At 61.0% G+C, this 22,061-nt stretch overlaps 1 protein-coding gene across 7 annotated transcripts in view; it reads left to right on the top strand.

The window, feature by feature from the left end:
* Positions 1-18,138, top strand: part of PRR5 (proline rich 5) — a 51,894-nt gene extending 33,756 nt beyond the window's left edge. For 5 of the 7 annotated variants that reach the window (XM_059937132.1, XM_059937136.1, XM_059937133.1 and 2 more), the window contains 7 exons: positions 2,331-2,411; positions 4,967-5,015; positions 6,494-6,551; positions 11,309-11,400; positions 11,821-11,961; positions 15,478-15,613; positions 17,183-18,138. In XM_059937132.1, the coding sequence (XP_059793115.1) occupies positions 2,331-2,411; positions 4,967-5,015; positions 6,494-6,551; positions 11,309-11,400; positions 11,821-11,961; positions 15,478-15,613; positions 17,183-17,658 (1,033 nt within the window). In that variant the 3' untranslated portion in view covers positions 17,659-18,138. Of the gene's footprint in view, positions 1-2,330; positions 2,412-4,299; positions 4,321-4,966; positions 5,016-6,493; positions 6,552-11,308; positions 11,401-11,820; positions 11,962-15,477; positions 15,614-17,182 lie in introns of those variants that run through there. The other 2 variants (XM_059937137.1, XM_059937135.1) reach the window with 2 other exon arrangements.
* Positions 18,139-22,061: the final 3,923 nt, after the last annotated feature.

Genomic DNA, 22,061 nt, shown 5'->3' on the forward strand with positions numbered 1-22,061 from the left:
GAGGGACTTGGAAAGGCTGGTGAGAAGAGCAGGGCCAGGCCTGGCAGGCTGATGAGGGTCCCCCACGGTGTCCCCTCGGCCTGATGGAGGCCTGGTCCCCAGGGAGGACTTGGCAAGGCCCCTCTGAGCCTCAGGAGGGGCCGGGCCCACGGGGCCATGCTCAGGATGCCCCATTTGCCCGCTCCCAGGCTCCGGCGGGTTTGGGAGGGTCTGACCTCTGCCCCCAGCAGCCCCCAGGCTGGGCGCGAGTCCCCATCTGTTAGGATTTCAGGGTGGCAGCCATTAGACTTCCCGTCAGACTTTTTTCCTTTTTTCAGTCTGTAAATGGGGAACAGCCTTACTGTGACTGTTCCGCTGAGCCCACCAGGCACTTCTGACAGAGCTGAGCTCAGTCCCGGCCGAGACCACACACCAAGGCTCGGCGCTGGCCGGGCTTTCATCCTGATGGCAACCTGGGGGCGGGCACATTCGTGGCCTGCATTTCACAGGCAGGAAACAGAAGTTAGAGGGCGTGTGTGCCTGGACATGCAAATAACCAACGTTTCAACACCAGGTGCCTGGGTAGTCAGGCATCGTCGGGTCAGGTGACAAGGCCTCTGGCCTGGCCGGGTCGGGACCAGCTGTGGACCCCTGGGGCACGTCCCTGCACTGCTCAGAGCTGCCTTCACCCACCTGGGATGCGGGGCCCTGACCCTGCCCTGCCCCCTCCAGGGTGCGGAGCTGGAAGCCCTGCCCACACCTGGCTCCGTGGGGAGAGGGGGCAGCTGTTGGGTGAGCTCTGTGGCCTCCCAGAACTTGGCCCCTCTGAACCTCAGTTTCCTCATCTGCAAAGTGGGCGGCCAGTCCACGTTGCTGGGAAGGGTGGCGCTGGTGAGAGCAGACAGGGGCAGCAGGAGCTTGGTGGCCCCCGCCTGCTCCATGACGTGAACGGCAGCACGTGTCCGGCTGTCCCTGTACACCAGGAATCACACAGCTCGTCTGCGGTGGTGGGTTCAGAGCAGCAACCCAGTCCTGAGCGGAGGGCGGTGGAGCCACCCAGACCTGGTTCTCACCCTTGGGAGCTCATGGCTGGTGGTGAGGGCTAACGTGAAAGTAAATCGGCAGAGTGCCGGGACCTGAGTCTGCACGGGGAAGGGAGGCGGTCAGGAGGGCTTCTGGAGGCAGTGGCCTCTGAGCCAGAGCTCCAGTATGAATAGCTACTTGCCTAGTAGATAGCATAAGGGCCCCCAGGTGGGAAGGGCAGTGGGCACAAAGACCCTGCGGTGTGGCTCCCCTGGCAGCTCCAGTACTCTGTGAGCAGTGGGTGCCCAAGAACGTGGGGAGGGACCATTCCAGACGAGCCTTGAATGCCACACTCAGGCCTTGGGCTGTGTCTGCAGGGCCCAGGGCAGGGGGCAGTGACCGCAGTGAGGAGGTGCCTGTGCGATCAGAGGTCAGGCGGGCACGGAGGAGAGAGAAGGGCGCAGCAGAGATCTAGGGGGTAGGGACTGGTGGGGCTTCAGGATCTATTGGATCTGGAGGGCCAGGGAGAGTCAGGATGAATTTCACCAGGTAACTACCAGGCTGCTCCTTTGAGCCAGGTGAGAGCACACAGCCATAAAGGGCACAGGGCCCTGTGCGCCGAGGTTTATGGATAGCGGTGGCAACCAGTCAATCAAACGAATCACGGATAAACATGTAGGTGCACACTGACAAGTGTTGTAAACGCTGTGACCTGTGACCTGAAGGAAGCATCCACGTAGACGGGAGTGGGGGGTGAGGGTGGGGACCAAGCAGAAGAAAGGACACGTGCAAAGGCCCTGTGGTGAGGGCAGCTTCCCCAGTGGGGCCAGGTGCAGATAACACAGGTACCCAGTTCAGTGAGGCAGGCACCAGCTCACAGGCACCTGGAAGCACAGGGTGAGAAAGCCAGCTGGACTTGGTTATGTTTGGGGGTGCGAGAGACCATCAGAGGGTGTCCCCTAGTTTCTGGCCTGGGGGCAGAGGGTTCAAGAACATGGGAAGGGAGGCAGAGTGTGTGGAAAGTAATCCAGGACAGCCTGGAGAGGTCACCAGCCCGGTGACAGGCCTGGGGCTCCAGGGAGGCTGGGGCTGGGAGCGCAGGATCTGGCACTCAAGATGGGAATTGAGGCTCTGGGGCGGATGGGGTCCGATGGGGCGGTCGGTCCCTGTGCTCTAGGCCTGCCTTCGAAGCGAAAGGACTGGCGCCCTGCTTCTGACCGGGCCCCTTCTGTTCCTCGAGGAGAGCAGGAGGGGCTCCGTGGGAGAGGGAAGGAGGGGAGGGGTCTTGGGGCCTCTGGGGCAACGCTCCTCTTCCCTCCCCCACGCAGCATCCACAACGGGGTGATCGCCGTCTTCCAGCGCAAGGGGCTGCCCGACCAGGAGCTTTTCAGCCTCAACGAGGGCGTCCGGTGAGTGGTCGTTTGTCCCATCCGGGCCTGGGTCTGTAAGTGGTGGGAGGGCTGTGCCAGGTGGGAGGCCCGCCCCCCCCCCCCCCACCGCCGGTCCACCGGCCTCGGGTTCCCCCTTTAGAGCCCAGGTGGGCGGTGACCACCACGTGGACCTTGACCCCAGGCCCTGTCCCGTGACCTTCACCCCCACCCTCCTGAAGACTCCTTTTCAGGGGAAACAGGGAGGGACTGGGACAGTGGCTCAAGATAACGCCCACGTGCCTGGCTGGTGTTGGCTGGTGTTAAGCATCACAAGGGGTATTTATTCTGTTAAAAAAGGAAGGACTGGAACTTCCCTGGTGGCTCAGTGGTTAAGAATCCGCCTGCCAACGCAGGGGACACGGGTTCAAGCCCTGGCCCGGGAAGATGCCACGTGCCACGGAGCAACTAAGGCCGTGCGCCACAACTACTGAGCCTGTGCTCTAGAGCCCGTGCGCCACAGCTGCTGAGCCCAAGTGCCACAACTACTGAAGCCCACGTGCCTAGAGCCTGTGCTCCTCAACAAGAGAAGCCACCGCAATGAGAAGCCCGCGCACCGCAACAAAGAGTAGCCCCCGCTCCCCACAGCTAGAGAAAGCCGTGCGCAGCAACGAAGACCCAACGCAGCCAAAAATAAATAAATAAAGTTAAAAAAAAAAAAAAGAGGAAGGACCCACCTGCCTAATGATGGGAGTGTTGTTCCCAGAAAAGCAATCACAGCCCCGCCGAGTACCCCTCATTTCCTGTGAATAGCTGAGAACTGAGCGCTTGTGAAGGAGCCCAGCATGGACCAGCTTCGAGGGAATCTGCGAAGGCGAGGCATTAGTCCTGCATTTTAGTGGAGGGGGCTGAAGCTGAGAGAGGTCGGGAGACTTGCCCGGGGTCACAGCCGCCGCGAGGAGGCATCTGCTGCCTGTGTACCCGTTCCCTCACGCCCTGGCCTGTGCCACCCCGTCCCTACAGCAAAAGAATATCTGGGAAAAATAGGCAGCAAACCTCCTCATAGCTTGGGGCAGGAGTAGAAGGGTAATTGGGGCAGGGTCCCCCCACTCCAACCCTAAATGGCTAAAATGGCCCTTACAGACAGATAACCTGAGGCCCAGGGAGGGAAAGGGGCTGCCTGAGGTCACAGCAGGGCCTTGTTGCCTCTCCCAGGCCTGATGTGTGTGACCGTTCCAGGGGGTCCTGCTTTCTTCGGGCTCATGTGGCCACTCAGGGGTGGGACCCCAGGAGCCCCATTTTCCTAATATGCCTCTGCATCCCTCGGCTTTGCCCAGCCATGGGAATGGCCGGGGACGGTGCAGAGTAACAGGACTCTGATGTCTGGCCGTCGTTCTTGTTTTCTGCCATTTTATATACGTGTGTGTGTGTGTGTGTGTGTGTGTGTGTGTGTAGTTTCGTGTATTCACAAAGTTGTGCAACTGTCTTTAATTCCAGGGCTTTTTCATCACCCCAAAAGGAAACCCCATATTTATAGACAGGTAGTCCCCATTCCCCTCTCCCCCCAGCCCCAGGCTAACACCAGATAGATATAGATTTTTTTTTTTAAGATAGTTTACTTTTACGATGTACAGTTCAGTGGTTTTTAGTACATTCACAAACTTGTATAACTATCACTATTTAATTCCAGAACATTTTCATCACCCACCCCCAAAAAAGCCTGTACTCCTTACCGGTCACTTCCTGTTACCCGCCCGCCCCCCCCCCCCCCCCCCCGCCACCACCACCCCAGCAGCCTCTGGCCAATACCGATCAACTTTGTCTCCGTGGATTTGCCTATTCTGGACATTTCATATAAATGGAGTCGTACTACATACGTGTGGGCTTTTGCATCTGGCTTCTTTCACTCAGCGTAATGGTCCTCCATACTCAGTCATCCAGGCTGGGGCAGGTATCAGTGCTTCATTTCTTTTTATGGCCAGATAATATCCCATTGTGTGAAAAACACCACTGTGTTTCTCCAGTCATCTGTTGATGGACATTTGGGTGTTTCTGCCTTTTGGCTGTTGTGAGCAGTGCCGCTGGGAGCCTCTATGTAGGAGGCCTTGTGTGGAGCTGCGTTTTCACTGCTCTCGGGTCTGCACCTGGGGGCGGAATTACTGGGTCATATATCGGCTCTACCTTTAATCTTTCGAGGAACTGCCCAGCTGTTGTGCACAGAGACTGCACCATTTTACATTCCCACTAGCCACGTATGAGGGTTCAGTTTCCCCACCTTCTCACCAACACTTGTTACTGCCAGGCTTTTTTTTTTTTTTTTCTGCCTGGGGTTTTGATTCTCACAGCACCAGTGGAGGTGAAGTGCCATCTCGGGGTTTGGGTTTGTGTTCCCCTGGTTACTAATGATGGTGCATCTTCCCACGCGCTTATTGGCCATTTGTGTATCTTTGGAGAAATATCTAGTCACGTCCTCACGTCACTGGGCTAAGGGGGTTGGTCCCCCGCTGCAGGCGGCCCCCAGCCCGGCCCCCAGCCCTCGCTGGCACCGTGGGGTCTCTGACTCCTGCCCTCCCTCTGCTCTGCCCTCCTTCCCACAGGCAGCTGCTGAAGACGGAGCTGGGGTCCTTCTTCACGGAGTACCTGCAGGTGGGTGCTGTTTGCTCTCCTGAGGGGTTGCTTCCTGAGCTGGCTGGGGGGAGGGGCCTCCGGCTCCCGGTGGGTACGTGGAGCTCCGGGTTCAAGGTCTCCGCCTGGCCACGACTCAGTTTCCCCCGTCCAGCCAGTGTGGCTTGTTGGGAAGGTAATACGATGGGATGCAGGTGAGTACTGACCGCTCTGCCTGGCACGTGGCGCGGCTCGAGGTCAGTTTTGTGATGAGTTGTCCGCCTCCTCCTGGAGCATGAGTGTGGGTCCCCAGAGCCCGCGGGCGGGTCATCTACAAACCCCAGGGCCCTGAGCCGCGTGGCGATGACGTTAGCGTGGCACCAGTGTCGCCGAGGCTGAGCTGTCCCAGGCGCTGTGGCCACAGGCCTGCACAGTGGATGAGCACATGGCACCCTGGGGCTCGGGGCGGGGAGAGGACCCCCGAGGTCGCACAGGCAGGAAGGCCGAGGTGCTGCAGGCGGGGGCATCCTCACGCAGGCTCGGAGCGGGGCGCCCAGCCTCCTGCGAGAGGGTGAGGAGAGGACCAGCCTGCGGCTCCGCCCATCCTGTGGGTTTAGGGTTGCTTTTTTCTAATTTAACAGCTTTATTGAGGTGTAATTCACCTACCATACTGCACACCCACTGAAAGTGTGCAGTTCAGTGGTATTTAGTGTATTCACAGAGTCGGGCAACCCGTCACCGCTAATTCCAGGGCTTTTTCATCACCCCAAAAGGAAACCGCATGTTTATAGATAGGTAGTCCCCATTCCCCTCTCCCCCAGCCCTAGGTCACCACTAGTCTATTTTCTGTCTCTCTGGATTTACCTGTGTGGACATTCCACGTCAGTGGGATCTCACAGCGCGTCGCCTTTGGCGTCTGGCTTCTCTCACTGAGCACAGAGTTTTCGAGGTTCATCCATGTTGTGCCTGTATCAGAACCTATCCCTTTTTACGGCCAAATAATATTCCACGTCTTGCTTATCCATCCGTCCGTCTGTGGTCCCCGGGTTGTTTCCACTCTCTGGCTGCTATGACTGCTGCTGAGACCACGTGGTGTCACTCAGCCGCGCCCAGGGTGAGAGTGCAGGGGGGCTGCCGTTTGAGCCTCGTGGCAGTGGGTGATGGCAGCGCTCGAGCCAGGCCTTTGGTCCCGGGGCCCCTCTTGCCTGAAAGTCCCTCCTTCCTTGTGGGATGCAGGGGCAGCTGCCTGCCCGCCCGCTCAGCCTGGAGCAGGAGGCCCAGGCCTGGCCTGTCTCTTGGGGGCGGTGAGGGTGGGGTCCCTGCACCACCTCCTAGCTGGGACAGCCTGGTTGGGTCAGTTGCCCGCGTGCGCCCGGGGAGCTGAGGTTCCAGCTCTGTGACAACTGGACTGGGACGTCGGTGAGTCCTTCCCCCTCTGGGCCTCGGCTGCCTGTTGGTGGAGCCTTGGGGGCCCTGGGTACCCCCGGGGCGGTGACAGCATCTCCACGTGTGCCTTGCAGAACCAGCTGCTGACAAAAGGCATGGTGATCCTGCGAGACAAGATCCGCTTCTACGAAGGTGAGTCTGGTGGCCGCCTGCCGGGACCGGCTGCCAGGCCACGCTGCTTGCGGGTGTGGCCGCTGGGAACCGTGGCCTCACCTGGGCTCCACCTGGGGCTCTGGGTGGGTGGTGTGGCCTTTCTGGTCAAGAGAGCCCAGAGGGGCAGAAGCAATGCCTCGAGGGCAGCAGGGCTGAGATCTGACCCCGGGAGGGGACCCTGCTGGGAAGACCATCTGCCCCCCTTCTTGCTGGGGCCCAGGAGGGCTGAGGGATGTCTGGGAGAAGCCCCCTGCTTCACCTCACTGCCCACGAGGCCTTCTGGCCCCCGTGAACCCTGTCCCAGCAGCCTGGGAGAGCCCCCATCAGGATCTTTGAGGACCAGAGGGGAACTGGTCTAGACCCGGGGGAAGAGGTAGAGCTGGAAGCTGCCGCCTGGAGGACCAGCTGATGTGGGCTCCCTGCCAGGGTTTGGGGCCCAGGCTTGGTGCGGGGCCTTCTGGGCAAGTTTTCTCTTTTAATGCTCATACCCACCCTGTGAGGCCTTTGGGTCACTGTACCCATTTCACAGCTGGGGGACAACGCAGCGATGGCCCTCAACTTGTCCATAGCCACAGTGCACGTAACGGGTGGAGGTGGGATTCGAACACAGGGCATCCCGACTCCAGAGTGCACCCCCTTTGCCCTTCTAGGGGCAGGCCCACAAGTCACAGCTGGCCTCGCTGCCCAGCTCGGGCCTCAGCAAAGAGAGGGCGGGTCCTGGCTGGCCGCTATCTCCTTCTGCCAGGCCCAGAGCCCTGGCAGGATGTGCCCGGTCCCGGAACCCTTGGGCTCCCTGTGTCCATGGGCTGGGGGTGAAAAGTACTGTGTGTACACCTCCTGGCAGGAGTGAGTTGGTGTAGAGAGAAATCAAATTATGGGGGGAACCCAGCTCAAACCGACACATCTTGCTACGGGCCCGCTGTATGTCAGGCCCCGTGCAGGCCACGACCCTCCCTCTGTGTGCCAGGCACCAGCCCCGCCACGTCCTCACCCTGTGCTGGGCTTGTCCCGAGAGTTTCCACTGCCTGACTCCTAGATCACCCAACAACCCTGTGAACAAGGTTCCATTGTTGTAGCCACTGAACACTTGGGGAAACCGAGGCACAGAGGGGCTGAGTCACTCGCCCGAGCCGCACAGCCCTACCTGGCAGCCCGGCTCCCGGGCCTGCACTCCTCTCTGCTGCTCCAGGTTCCTCCTCGAGCTCTCAATGACCCCGGAAAGCACGGGTCTTAGCCCATTTCACAGAGGCAGAGACCGAGGCCTGGGCTGCTCAGCATGACTCAGAGCCACGTGTCCTGTGTTCCTCCTGCACCGCCTCTGGTGTGTCGGGTGGAAGCAGCCAAGGCAGGAGCCTGAGAAGGGCTGTGAGAGCCACAGGCGTGGGGGCAGGAGGCACAGGCCGTTGGGGGTCTGAGCGGGCTTCCTGGAGGGGGCAGCACCAAGCCAGCAGGAGGATTTGCTGGCGGAGATGCCCTCGCACGCCCGTCTCCTGACTCAGCACATTCCGGCAGTGCCTGCCCTCCCACCAGCTCCGGCCCAGGGGAGCTGGGACCTTTGGAGAAGAGGCGCTTTGTGCGGCTTTGGTGGAGTCCTGCCCGCAGTGGCCGTGTCCGCCAGGCCACCCAGGAGGGAGCACCGACCCCATCCAACCGCCCCTGGCCTCAGGGACAGGCGCAGAGCCCCAGGCTGGGGGCCAGAGGGCCCGGCCTCCAGTTCCCATCCGGCCACAGACTGTCATTTCCTTCTGTCCCCACTTTAGCACAGGGGATTAGACAAGCTCCACCCATGTGCTCACTACAGGTCAGGCCCCAGGTAGCCTTTGGGGACCTGGAGATGGACCTAGGCCGTGCCTGGCGGGGGCTCACAGCCCAGCTGGGGACACAGACATGGACCAGACAGTGAGAGTCCACTGTGATGAATGTCAAAGTGAAGGGAAGCCCTGAGGAAGGAAGGGCTAGTTCCACCTTGGCAGTCAGGGAGGGCTGCGTGGAAGCGGCGGCCTTTGAGTCAGGCCTCAAAACATCTCTTCGGGAGGACATCTGCCCCCCTTCAGCCAATGCAGTGGGGACGGTGGCTGACATCACACCCCGAGGGGCTGCCTTGGGAGCCTCCCCCTTCTGCCTTCTACCGGGTCCCAGGGAGAGCTCTTCCTTAAGGCTGCTCCCTGCGGCCAGCCATGTCCTCAGCCTGTGTCTCTGCTGGAGGTGGTGGGTAACCCCACGAGGGGCAGCCCAGGACCTTGCCACCTGCCCCCCTCCAGCCTCCAGCAAGGCCTTGAACCTGAGCACAGTGATTCCTGGAAGTGGGAGGCCTGGAGGGGCCTGGAGGTGGAGGCCTCCCTCCCTGGGGCCACATTCAAGGTGGTGGTTCAGTGGGCTCGGCTGCAGTGGGGTTAGCTTCTCAGCAGCCAGACGCTCTGGGACTCTGAGGGGGAGCCCGGGGTTTCTGCAGGCTCCGGCCTCTGGGCTCTGCCTGTCCTGCAGGAATCCCAGCCTGTTAAGGTCAGGCCACCAAACTGCACTGCGACCGCCCTCACACGCTCGCCTCCGAGCCTGGCCACCCTCCTCCAAGCCCCTGCTGTGGCCTTTCCAACTGCCCTGTGGTCACCACTGAGATCTGAGCTGAGATCAGCCTGGTGCATTCCTGTCTCCAGGGCCTGCACAGTCAGACTGAAGAAAGGAAGACAGACAGGCTGACCCACACCCCATCCTGGGAGAACCAGCTCAAGGGCACGGCCGCTGGGTGGCGTGGGTCCTGCTGAGCGTCAGCGCGGCCTCAGACCATGCGGGCCCGCTAGTCAGCGCCAGGCTAACAGCTGAGCACTTGCTACGGGGCAGCTTTTGGCCTTTGAGTGTGGACACGTTGATCACGCCCATTTTACAGAGGACCACACTGAGGCTCGGGCTGAAGGACTCCCTGGGGCCCCAGGGCGGGGCTTCGACGCCGTGTGCTTGACTCACCCCTGCCGACCCTGGCGCCCCCAGACCGCAGTTCCCTGGCAGCAGAGAGCCCGGCCAGGGGACGGAGCCGAGCTTCCTGGCCCCTTGGCGTGTGGCTCTGGCGGGGCCCGGACTGTACGACATCCCCTTTCCGCCCTGTGGGCTGGAGAGCAGCCTGCGCTCCGCAGACGCCGCCTGGCCCGCGCCCAGAGCCGCCCCACGGCCGCCCAGGGAACTGAGCTGCCTTTCTTCTCGCCGGTGACGGCGGGGACCTCAAGGGACCTTTGTATGCAGGCAGAGCTCCTCGGGTGGCGGGCACCCACCGTCCTCAGTTCCATAGAGCCCGGTGTGGGGTGTGGGCCCCCGGTCGGACCAGGAGCTGGCCGCCGGGCAGGGTGCTCCAGTGCCAGCAGACGGGCTGCATGGAAAGGTGGACCCGCCCTCTCCACGGTCACCCCCACCAGGCTCCCCGCCCAGAGCCCGGCACCTAGAGACCCGGGGGCTTTATGGGGGGAGGGGGGCGGGGGGCTCAGAGCCCAGGAACAGTGAGCACAAGAGGCAAAGGCCCTTGACCGACCTCCTGGTTCCCATGGAAACCTTGAGGAGTCGGGCATGGGCGGTGCGCTCTGGGAGGCTGGCCAGCCCGTGACCCTGGCCCCTCCACTCCTGGAGATGCCCACCGCCACGGCCGTGTTTCTCCAGCCAGCTGCCAGTCTGGCTTCCAGGTGGGGTCCCGCCAAGGAGCAGAGGCCTCGGCGACATGTCCCGGAGGCCTGCTTGTCCTGACCCAGCAGCCTTTCATCCCAGCTCTCCGCTCCTTCCAGGCAGAGGGGCTGAGGGTTCAGCACTTGGCGTTTCCTGGGGGAGCCCAGAGCCGGCTTGGGGGCACCTCAGCTGTCCCCACCCCCAGGGTCTGTCCACCTTGTGACTGGGGCTGCTGCTTCCCCAGAGCCGGCAGAAAGGCCCACAGAGCTTGTCCAAATGCCTGCTTTCCACACGTGTGCTTCCATGGTTCATGTGCCAAGGGTGTCCACCAGGCAAAACGGTCCACCTGAATTAGCTTGGATATCACCTCCTCCAGGAAGCTCTCCCTGCGTGAACCCCTCGTACCTGGGACAACTGCTGCTGTTGGATGCGGTTTCCCTGGCTCCGCAGATCCCACCCCAGGCAGCCTGGGTGGTGGGGACCCAGGCCCTTGAGGGAGAGACCCGCACCTCTCCGAGGCCCAGGCACTTCATCTGCCCGGTGGGGGTCACTCCTCCCTCGCCAGGGTGGCTGTTCACTGTCCTGCTGCCCTGTCACGTGGTGGGACTGGGGCAGTTTGGGGCTCAGCTGGGTCCTCAGTGCCAGGCCTGGCACAGCGTAGCTGCTGCGTGAATGTCTGTCGGGTGGACAAAGGGACAGACCGATGGGTGGGCAGAAGGAGGGGGAGGGCGAATGAGACAAGGGTGTGAGTGGAGCGCCTGTCGGGCCGTGCCTGTAGGGCTCGTGTGCAGAGGAAACGCGCCCACCTGCACCTCTCTGCCCCAGGCCCTGCTTCATCTCCTTTCCTCCTGTCAGCTCTGAGGGGTTCGCCCTGCTGCAGCCCCGTTGTATTAGTGGGGCAGCTGAGGCTCAGGGGGGTGAAGCTGGGGGTCCGGGCCCATCGCCCCGGCAGGTGGGGGGGGGGGGCTCCAGGGCCCGGCCCTCAGCTCCCGCGTCCTCCTGCTGCCAGGAGAGGTGACTCGCGACCTGGGAAGGCAGGAAGCGTCTGTCGGCGCCCGTTGGGGTAATGGTGACGGTCCCTGTGCCCACAGGACAGAAGCTGCTGGACTCGCTGGCAGAGACCTGGGACTTCTTCTTCAGCGACGTGCTGCCCACGCTGCAGGCCGTCTTCTACCCGGTGCAGGTGAGCGGCTCCTGGGCCGCAGGGAGAGCCCATCCCGGCCTGGAGGTGGGCACACCTCTGCCCTTGTTGCCCCGTGCGGGCCGTCTGCGCCTGCGCTCGCCCCCGACCTCCCAGAACCTGCTCCCCACCCCCAAGGTGGGCCTAAGGACGGCTCCATGCTCAGAGCCTTGGGAAGCCCTGAGCAGCACACAGTAGGCCGTGCCCGGCGTGCAGTAGGGGCTCTGTGCCTGACAGTCACCCTTCCCTTGCCGGAGGGAGCCGCGTGGGGCCCTCTCCCCGCAGAGCGAGGGTCACCTGGGGAGGAGGACGGGACGGAAGGGGGCCTGGGGGTCAGTGGTCCGTCCCTGTATCTGGCCCCAGAACTGGTGGGGGCAGGGGAGCAAGGGTCTCACGTGATAGCGGCGGCCCCCACGTCTGCAGGGCAAGGAGCCGTCGGTGCGCCAGCTGGCTCTGCTGCACTTCCGGAACATCATCACCCTCAGTGTGAAGCTGGAGGACGCGCTGGCCCGGGCCCACGCCCGCGTGCCCCCCGCCGTCGTGCAGATGCTGCTGGTGCTGCAGGTGGGCGGGGCCCGTGGGGGCTGCGCTCAGCCCGGTGCCGGGCACAGGCAGCGTGTCTCAGGCCAGGCTCCCCGGAGACAGAGCCTGAGATGTGGATGTGGGGCCACGTGACTTCTCAGCGGTGGGGGAGGGCGGGGGGAGGGACTCTCAGGAGAAACCTGGGAGGGAGAAGGAAGCAGCAGGGGCTGAGAAGGAGCTGGACGAAGGTGTGGGTTCATTCACAAGAAGGCCAGCCCGGGAGCCCACAGGGAGCCCAGGAGTGTGGACGGAGTGTCCCCCGAGGGCAGCGGGGCCAGGCCTTTACTCCCCCATCGGTCAGTCACTGGGGTTGGGGGCCACCTCCTCCCACTGCCCACAGCAGTTCCAGACATTTCTGATGGACCTTTCTGCAAACTGCTGCACCCCAAACCCTGTGACGGGCACAGCACCCTACAGTTTGCCAGCCTATCTCACTGTCACAGCACCAGGATGGGCACCATCAACCACCCCATTTTACAGGTGGGGAAGTAGAGTCCTCGCTTGCCTGGAGGTATGATGGCCGGGAGCCTGGCCTTCCCTGAGGCTGACAGGCTCCAAACCCTGTTCATTGTCCTGAACCCACCCGTGCACGTGGAAGTCCTTCTAAATTTATGTCTGTGAAGTTGGTCCTGGGGCCCAGGGCAGCTGGTTGAAGATTCCAGAGCAAAGAAGGGGCTGATGAACGTGGACGTTAGAAGGGTCGAGGGGCTACACTCTGTGGGAGCCGGTGGTCATCCTGGCGGCCACGCAGGGCAGCGACTGGAGGGACATTGCATCCCTCGGCCTATTTCCTCGTCTGTGTGATGGAGTAAGACCACCTACCTGGCAGGGCAGGTCCAAGGATAATGAGGAGAAATGGACACAAAGTCCTCCATGGTGCACTTCCTCTTAGGGGCAGGAAGTGATGAGGCTGGGATTTCAAGCCAAGGAATAAGGTCTCATATTGATCCCATGAACAGCCCCTGGGTGGCGGCCAGGCCGGAGTGGTGCTGCCCCCTGGTGGTCGCTGTGCCTCATGCAACTTCTGGACTTGGCCCCATTTTCCCCCAGAGTGTCCTTCTGCCCCTCCTGGGTGCGATCCCTACCCCCAACCTCAACCCTTTGCTCTCGCCTTGGCCTCCACTTTGAATGGCCTTGTCCCAGCCCTGCGGTGAACTTGTCCCCACTGTTTTCAAGTCTCAGATGGACCTGAGGTCACAGCTACTGGTCAGCATATCTTTTGAGGGCCTACTGTGTGCCCCATGCTTCACCTGCAGAATCACAGTTCCTTCTCACCGGGGTCCCAGAAGCTGTGTAGCAGCCCTGCATCTGAGCGTACACAAATAATGCAGCCCCGGGGCCCCCATATCCTCACTGTGCAATGGGGAGCAGAGACCAGACATCAGAAACAAATTCTGGGAATGAAGGGACATGAAGTTTGTGAAACGCCCAGCACAGCTCAGCAGTTACGTCATGCTCACCACGGCACTGTTGCTGGGGGCGGGGGCGGCTCCTTCAGGTTCACCTGGATGACTTCCAGGGGCACCCCCTCCTTGTCCAAACACAGCTGGATCCATGGAGTCTGTAGTGATGTCCCCTCTTTCGTTTCTCATATTAGTCATTTGGGTCTTCTCTCTCTTGCTCTTAGTTGGTCTGGCTAGAGGCTTGTGGATTTTATTGATCTTTTCAAAGCTTTTGGTTTTGTTGATTTTCTCCATCCATTTTTCTGTTTTCAATTCCGTTGATTTCTGCTGATTCTTATTTTTTTTTCCTTCTGCTTGCTTTGGACTTAATTTGCTCTTCTTTGTCTAGTTTCCTAAGGTGGAAGCTTAGATGACTGATTGTAGACTTTTTATATTCTAATGTATCCTTTCAGTGCTGTAAATTTCCCTCTAAGCACTGCTTCGATGTATCCCGATAATTTGGACGTTACGTTTTCATTTTCATTTAATTCAAAATATTTAAAAATTCTTCTTTGACCCCTGTGTCATTTAGAAGTGAGTTGTTTAATCTCCATGTGTTTGGGGGTTTTCAGTTATCATTGTGTTATGGATTCCTGGTTTAATTTCTTTGTGCTCTGAGAGCAGACATTGTACGATTTCTGTTCTTTTAAATGTGTTGAGGTGTGTTTTATGGCCCAGAATATGGTCTGGCTTGGAGAACGTCCCACGTGAGCTTGAGAAGAATGTGGATTCTGCCATTGGACAAGTTGTCTATAGCTGTCAATTATATCCAGTTGATTGATGGTGTTGTTGAGTTCATCTGTGTCCTTCCTGATTTTCTGCCTGCTGGATCTATTTCTGAGAGGGGTGTTGAAGTCTCCAGCTAGGAGAATGGATTTCTCTGTCTCTCCTCACAGCCCCATCACTTTTTGCCTCCGTAGTTTCCTGCTCTGTGTTAGGTGCGTACACATTAGAGATTGTTATGTCACCTCGGAGAACTGACCTCTTTATCATTAGGTAATGACCTTCCTTATCCCTGATAAATTTCTTTGGTCTGAAGTCTGTCCTGTCTGAAATTGACATGGCTACTCCCGCTGTGATCCGTGTTATCACGTATAATCCTGCACTCCCTTACTTCTCATCTGTGTGTGTCTTTAATAGTTTAAGTGGGTTTCTTGTAGGCAGCACAGAGTTGGGTTCTCGCTGTCTTGAACCGCCATTGAACGTTAACCTGGGTGTATCTTGTTTCTTAACTGCTGGCAGCCCCTTGAGGATGATTCATTCGTTCAGAGACATCATTCATTCAGCAAGCACTCACTAGAAACCTGCTGTGTGCCCGGCCCTCAGCCGGGGGTGCTGGGGACCCAGAGCTTGCCCCCTGGTCAGCTCACAGCTGAGTGGGCAAGACCACGGCTGTCCCGTGGGCAGCCTCATTTTCCAGGCTTTGGCTCCAGTGAAATGGGAGGAGGTGGAAAACCCTTCAGAGCTCTGAATGAGGGGAGGCGTTGGGAGGAGCTGGGTGGTACCTGGCAGGGGAAGCAGTGTGGGAGGGGGAGGGGCGGCTCCATCAGATGGACGGGCCTTGACCGCCCAGCTTGGATACGGACCTGGACCTGGGCCTGGCCCAGGGGGCAGCCTTCCCCGCCTACAGTGCTCCATGGGGCGAGGGAGTGAGGGTGTGGGTCCAGGTGAATGAGCTTGGCCCCCCAGGACTGCCCAGAGCCTCTGGGAAGCCAGCTCATGGAAGGGGACACACAACTGTCCCAAGGGGGAGGTGCAGGGTGCCCAGCCTAATTTGGCCACAGACCCCTTTCCCGCAGGCAGCATGGTCTCCCAGCCACGCCGGCTCCTGTGTGCAGCGGGCAGCCACGAGGGCGTTAAAGCAGGAGGGTGGCTCAGAGGCCCCAACCCGAGAGACGGCTGGGAAGGGAGGGTGCGGGGCCACTGCCATGGGGGCCAGGACCCCGGGGGGGAGGGGGAGGGCGCTGTTCGTGGTGGCCTTTGAGCTAAGCACGGCTGGGCTAGGGAGGCAGGGAACGGGCCGACCGGCGGACCCCCGCACCCCTCCCTCTTGCAGGGGGTGCACGAGTCCCGGGGAGTGACCAAGGACTACCTGCGCCTGGAGACGCTGATCCAGAAGGTGGTGTCGCCCTACCTGGGCACCTACGGCCTCTACTCCAGCGAGGGTGCCTTCACACACTCCTGCATCCTGGGTAGGGGTCGCCTGGGCGTGGGTGGGAGCGGGGGACCCCTGGCCCCGTGCAGCTCTGCCCGGGCGGGGGCCCAGGCCTCCCAGGGGAGTGGCGCAGAACCAGATGTGCAGCCACGGCAAACCTGTCCTGAGCATCCACCGGCCGTGCTGTGCGCGGGGCCCCGGGCAAAGGGGGTGGGTCACGTGGGGCCCCTCCTTCAAGGGCTGACGTCACACCTGGTGCTGCAGTAACTCCCCTGAGAGCCCGGCAGAGGCCCCCGCACCCCCCGCGGAGGCCACATCCGAGCTCAATCCTGAAAGTCAGGGGTTGGCGAGGGGAGGACCCAGCACGTGCAAAGGCCCGGAGCCCAGGAAGTCCTGGCTTATTTGGGGACTCACGAGGGGTGTGGAGGGGTTGTGAGGTGGCCATGGCTGGGCGTCCCTGGGCTGCCTGGCCCTGTCGGTTCGTTCAGCACTGTAAACTGAGCACCTACTGTGCGCCAGCCCCTGTTCTTGGTCCTGAGGGTTCAGCAGAGACCAGCCCCACCCTCATGAGCTCTTGACCACCAGGGGAGGCAGACCGATGAGTAAACCATCCCCAGATGAGTGCCCAAGGGGACCAGTGCCCAGGTGGCATGAGGGGCCATGGGCGGGGGGCTCAGGGAAGGCCAGACTGGGAGCTGAAGGACGGAGGAGCCAGGCCTGGGAAGAAACGCATGAAGAGAACCAAGGGGCAGCGGTACGAGGGCTCATCAGGAGTGTCCCCCTGTCCAGAGGGCCCGCCCACCTGCACGTATAAAGCCTGCCCAGCTAGCATGTCCCAGCTCAGGCGGGGCTCCAGCAACTGGAGGAACTTTGAGGTCTGTGTGGCCCTGGACACCGAGACCCCTGCCAGGTGGAGAGGAAGCCTGTCTCCCGTGGTCCAGGGCGGCCCCTGGCTCATCCCGGTCAGCCCTGCCACCTGGTGGTCAACTCTCTGGAACTGCAGGGTCCTGAGTGGGAGCCTGAGACCTGCCCCTATATCCGTCCTCTCCCACCCCCGGGTCTCACCCCACACTCGGAATAAACCCCAGCCCTGACCTCACGTGCTGCCCCATCCGGGCACTTGCCACTGCCTGACCTGTGGTCCACCCAGAGGGGTTTCTAGTCCCACACACACACAGTAGGACTCCAGCTCTGAGGACAGGGGCTGTGTCTGCCTAAGAAAGTGCTGGCACGTAGCAAGTGCTTGGGTTTGTTGACTTTCCGCAGGTGAGGAAACTGAGGCACGTGCACAGGTCACTGGCAAGGTGCATGTTTGAATCCAGGCGGTTGACTTGAGGCCCCCCGCCCCCATTCCAGGCTGAGAGGCCGGACCGAGGAGAGAAGGAGGTCACATAGGGATGGACCTAGTATCAGCTGGGGTGGAAGCCCCGACTCCCCTCCAGGCTGCCCCAGCAGGAGCTACACCAGTCGGGCTTTTCCCTGTAGCGGTCCCTTCATGCAGAGCTGAGCGCATAGTAGGTGCTTGCAGTGGGTGTTCCCTAGCGTCTGGCCAGCCCCACCCTGGCCCCATGCCTGATGCCCTGTCTGTCTGTCTGTCTGTCTGCAGAGAAGCACTTCCTGCGCCGCTCCCGATCGGGGGACATCCTGGCCAAGAACCCGGTGGTGCGGTCCAAGAGCTACAACACGCCGCTGCTGAACCCCGTGGCGGAGCACGAGGCCGAGGGCACAGTGGCCGGCGGCACGGGCATCCGCAGGCACTCGGTCTCCGAGATGACGTCCTGCCCCGAGCCCCAGGGCTTTGCTGACACACCCGGCCAGGACCCTGCTGGGACCTTCAGACCCTCCCCGGCGCCCCCGTCGGGGCCCTGCCCCAGCAGACTGTACCCCCCGGCGCAGCCCCCTGAGCCTGGCCCAGGCCCGGCCCGCAGCTCCCCGGCCTCCTCCAGCCCTGAGAACCTGGTGGACCAGATCCTGGAGTCGGTCGACTCGGATTCGGAAGGCATCTTCATTGACTTTGGCCGGGGCGGTGGCCGTGGCACGTCTGAGTCTGAGGGGGCAGGGGGCCGGCAGAGCGTCGTGTGACCCAGGCCTTGTGTTTTTACTGACCCTGCGTGTACGCCTGTGCGGTGCGTGAGTGCGAGAGTTTTCTACTCTGTCCCGTCCAGTCCCCTGTGGGCCTCAGCCACTGTGGCATTCCTGAGTCTTTGTCGAAAAGACCGCCGCCGCCCGAGACCCCGGTGCCTTTGTTCTGGGGCGTCAGGGGCTCAGCAGGAGCAGGGCAGCCTCCTGTGCGGGGAGCAGGCCCGGCCGTTCCCTGCGCCCCAGCCTGCTCCGCCCTCCAGTGTCCGCACCATGGAGACTGTGAGCCCCTCAGCTCGGCCAGGCCCCCGGAGTGACCCCCAGGGTCAGTGGCAGAACTGCCTCCCCGCCCCCCGCTCGCCTCGGGCCACAGCGTGACCTCCCGTGTGCACCTCTGTCCCAGACCCTCCACGCCGCCTGTCCTCGCTCGGCCTGGGGTGGCCGTGGGCGGGGAGCGGGTGGAATAAAGCTTGTCTGCCCGGCTCTCGAGCTGTGTCTGCGACGCCAGGCCCCGAGGACGTTCCTCCAGGGTCCTCACCCTCGGGCTGCACCCGGCCTCACCGGGGTCTCCCCTTCCCGCTCCCAGAGGGCGCAGGTTCCCAGGGCCGGCTCGGGGCCTCTGGAGGGGGTCTTCCGGGCTGGCTGGGGAGACCCCCGACCCCGTTCCCAGGGCTCCCCTCTCGTGGAGTTAATTTTTTGTTGGAGGTGGGGAGGGGGTGCCCTATGAGCAGATAACAGGACAGACCCAGGGCAGGTGAGCCGGTGATTGGGGGTTGCTGGGAGTCGGGTGGTCGGGGAAGGAAGGTGGGCGCCTGGTGAGAAGTGTCAGCCCACGGGGGTCTGCGGGGGGAGCCACCTGGGGGGACAGGTTTCTCCTGTCTAGTGGGAAAAGCGAGCCAGGAGCCCCTGCTCCAGCCCAGGGTGGGGCGCGCAGGGGATGGCAGGGTAGGAGCGAAGCTTCGTGGGCTGATCTGGGGACGTACTGACCGCACGGGGCCCCGTGGCTGCTCAGCACCGGGAAGGTGCCCAGGGCCGGTGGCCGAGAGCGGAAGCGAGCCAGCCTCAGCGGAACCAGGCTTGGGGGATGGGGCCCGAAGCCTGTCCCTGGTCTGAGGACCAACGAGAATGTGGCCGCTCAGCTCCGCTGACGGGGCTGAGATCCCTGAACCGCCCCGCTTGGCTCCCAGCTCCCTTATGGAACCCGGGATAGGCCTGGGACCGGCTGAGCCTGGGGTGGGGTGGGGAGCATTATGGGCAGGGTCCCCTCTGGACGGAAGGACCAGGCAAAGGACGGAGGTTGTAGCAGGGGGCTGTCTGCCTGGGCTCTGACCCCCCTTCCCCCAGGCACTGGGCCCTGTCCTGCCCTCACCTCCCGAGTGTCGGGGGCTCTATCGTGGAGGTCTGAGCGCTGCCACCTCATGGGCTGCTGGGCCTGCTCGGATCCCTGGGGACTCTGCTGGCACCTGCTGGCACACGGCCCCACGCCCAGGCATGACCTTTGTCTGTGGGGGGCCCTGAGCTCTTTGACCAATCCCTCCACCCCGGGCGGAAGCGGAGCCCCAGACACGGGCCAGCCGTGCCTTCCCAGCAGTGAGGAGACAGAACCCAGGGGGGTGGGTGCTGAGCCTGGGTCCCGCGGCAGCTCCAGACACCCAGGCGGGGCCTCCAGCTGGGGCTGACCCCGCTCCCCCCATAAAGGGGTAGCCCATCAAGGTGGGCTTTGAGTGTGTCCATGTGTTGAACCCACTCTTGTTTGAAAAATGTTTGAGGTATTCTACATCAAAACACCTTGCTATAAATTGGTAAATTATAAATGAAAAATCAGGACCAGGGAACACATAAATTTGGTTAGAAAACCAGCTATTGCTGGTCCCCCCAAATCTACAGAACCTTCACGTACAGACGTGTGGGCCTTGGTTTAAGATGAAACCCAGGTGTCCCATCCAAGAACCAAACCTTACAATGAAGGTCACATCACCGACCATGTCTCACTTTGGCCACCAGGGAGCTCAGGCCAAGCCCCAAGCTAGCTGTGGCCAAGGCCGGCCTATGGCCCTGTGTCTGCCCCACCGACCTACCCACCTCCCACCCCCGAGTCCTCTCCCCACCTCTCCTCCACCTCCTGTTTCCCCACCCATTCACGGCGCTTGTCACTCTGTAATTCAGGGTGGAAACGGACTGTGGGGTCAGAAGCTTTTGCGGTGCGGTTTTCTTTAAGAGCAGAGTGGAAAGAGACAGTGGATAAACTACATCTGCCTTGGAGGGACCAGAGCCCGAGAGAGGCTCGGAGGTTTTAGCTCATGGGAGACCCCTCTGGAAGAAACGAATTTGTTATTAGCTTTTCTCCCCACTAGAAGGCAGCCCCATGTGGCCAGGAGGCCCCCCTGCCCTGTTCCCACTGAGCCCTCAGCCCCAGGTCAGTGCCCAGCACACGCTGGTCACTCAGTTAACTGAAGGTTGATCCGGCCTCGCCATCAGCAGAGGAGCCTTCTTCAGAGGGTGGTCCGTCTGCATCTCCAGGGCTGGGGTGCCAGAGACCAGCTCACTGTTTTTGTCTTTCTCTGGTTTATTGGTTGTAGGTCTTCCAGGGGACCCTGATGACCACGCTCGCCTTTGCCTCTCAGATGCAGAGTCTCAGGCCAGTCCACGCCCGCTGATGCTGGATCTGCACTTCAGCCAGATGCTGGGGGTCTGCGTGCCGTGAGCTACGCTGGCTGTGCTCGGGTTCTGAGGCGGGTGTTCCGGAGGCATCTGAAATGGAAGGTCCCGCTAAATAATCAAAGTCAACAGCACTTCAGGCGAAACAGCCAAATAGCAGATTGCGGAACATCCCTTGTAGTCAGAGTAGGACGTCCGCCCCGTCCGTCCAGCCACCTGCAGCAGGGATACTCGCTGTGGAGAGGATGTGCTTACGGTGAAGGGGGTACGAGGGGCCACAGAGAGCTGCACGTCCAGGAGATCTGGGGGAAGTGAAAAAGATTTTATTAAAAAAACACACCTGGGGACTCCCCGTCAGCACTGAGTGGGGGCCATTCTCCACCTCGGGGGGTCTTGACCTGCCCTGTGTATCTCTTTAGGGCGTCCCAGGAAGCCCAGGGACGCAGTCTTAGAATAGTGTTTTCACAATAAAATGCGTAGGATGACGAGGAAACCAACTATGCTGACGTACAGCCTTGAAGGGCTCTTTAAAATGTGTGAGTGGTGATGCCTTATTAACTCATCAGTAAACAGATCTCCTGCCGGTCACCTGCTGACCGGGGTCGGGGTGGCGATGAGTGGAACCCGCAACCGCTGGGTGTGACGTCAGCACAGTCCCCACCTCTGCTGGTGACAAGCCGATTTGTCAGAGAGGGGCTGACCGCCACTCCGAGGTCAGTTAGCGAGCACAAAGCTGTCGTTTTTGCCAAGTTTCTTCCCCAGGCAGCGGGGAGTCTGAGAGCTGCACTCCAGACCCTGCCGCCCACCTCTGGGCAGGAGGGACTCCACACTCCCCTCTGCTGGGGCCATGTAAGCCCTTCAGTGTCTGCTGGCCACTTGTTCCGGGCACTGTGGGGTTGATTGGCCTGCTGGCCACCTCTCCCCACCAGAGGAGCTGGACTCAGCCCTTCAGGGAGTGAAGGGCACACAGGATACAGGCTCCCTACCTGCCACCCTAGAGCCTCCCCACAGTCTCAAGCGATAGCTGGTTCCAGGAACATTGCTGGAAGAGTCTGGAACTCCTGCCGGGTTGGGGGGGAGGGAGGAAGGGGAATTGGCTGCTGGTGTGTGTGTGTGTGTGTGGATGTGATGGGACAGCAATGGAAACTATGTGTAGCTGCAGGAGGGGAGGGTGTCCATCAGTGGATGATGGATAAACAAAATGTGGTCCATCCATTCAATGAAATATGTATGACTCAGCCTTAAAAAGGAAGGAAATTCTGACATGTGCTACACCGGGGATGAACCTTCCTAAGTGAAACAAGCCAGTCACAAAAGGACAAATATTGTAGGATTCCACTTACATGAGGCACCTAGAGGAGTCAAGTTCATCAAGACAGAAAGTAGATGGTGGGGGCCAGGGGCAGGGGGAGGGGGATGTGGAGTCAGTGTTTATGGGGACAGAGTTTCAATTTTCTTTTTTTAAAACTTTTTTTGGGGGCTTCCCTGGTGGCACAGTGGTTGAGAATCTGCCTGCCAATGCGGGGGACACGGGTTCGAGCCCTGGTCTGGGAAGATCCCACATGCCGCGGAGCGACTGGGCCCGTGAGCCACAACTACTGAGCCTGTGCTCCGCAACAAGAGAGGCCGCGATAGTGAGAGGCCCGCGCACCGCGATGAAGAGTGGCCCCCGCTTGCCGCAACTAGAGAAAGCCCTCGCACAGAAACGAAGACCCAACACAGCCATAAATAAATAAATAAACTCCAAT

This window comes from Balaenoptera ricei, chromosome 10, assembly GCF_028023285.1.
Source record: "Balaenoptera ricei isolate mBalRic1 chromosome 10, mBalRic1.hap2, whole genome shotgun sequence".
NCBI lineage: Eukaryota > Metazoa > Chordata > Mammalia > Artiodactyla > Balaenopteridae > Balaenoptera > Balaenoptera ricei.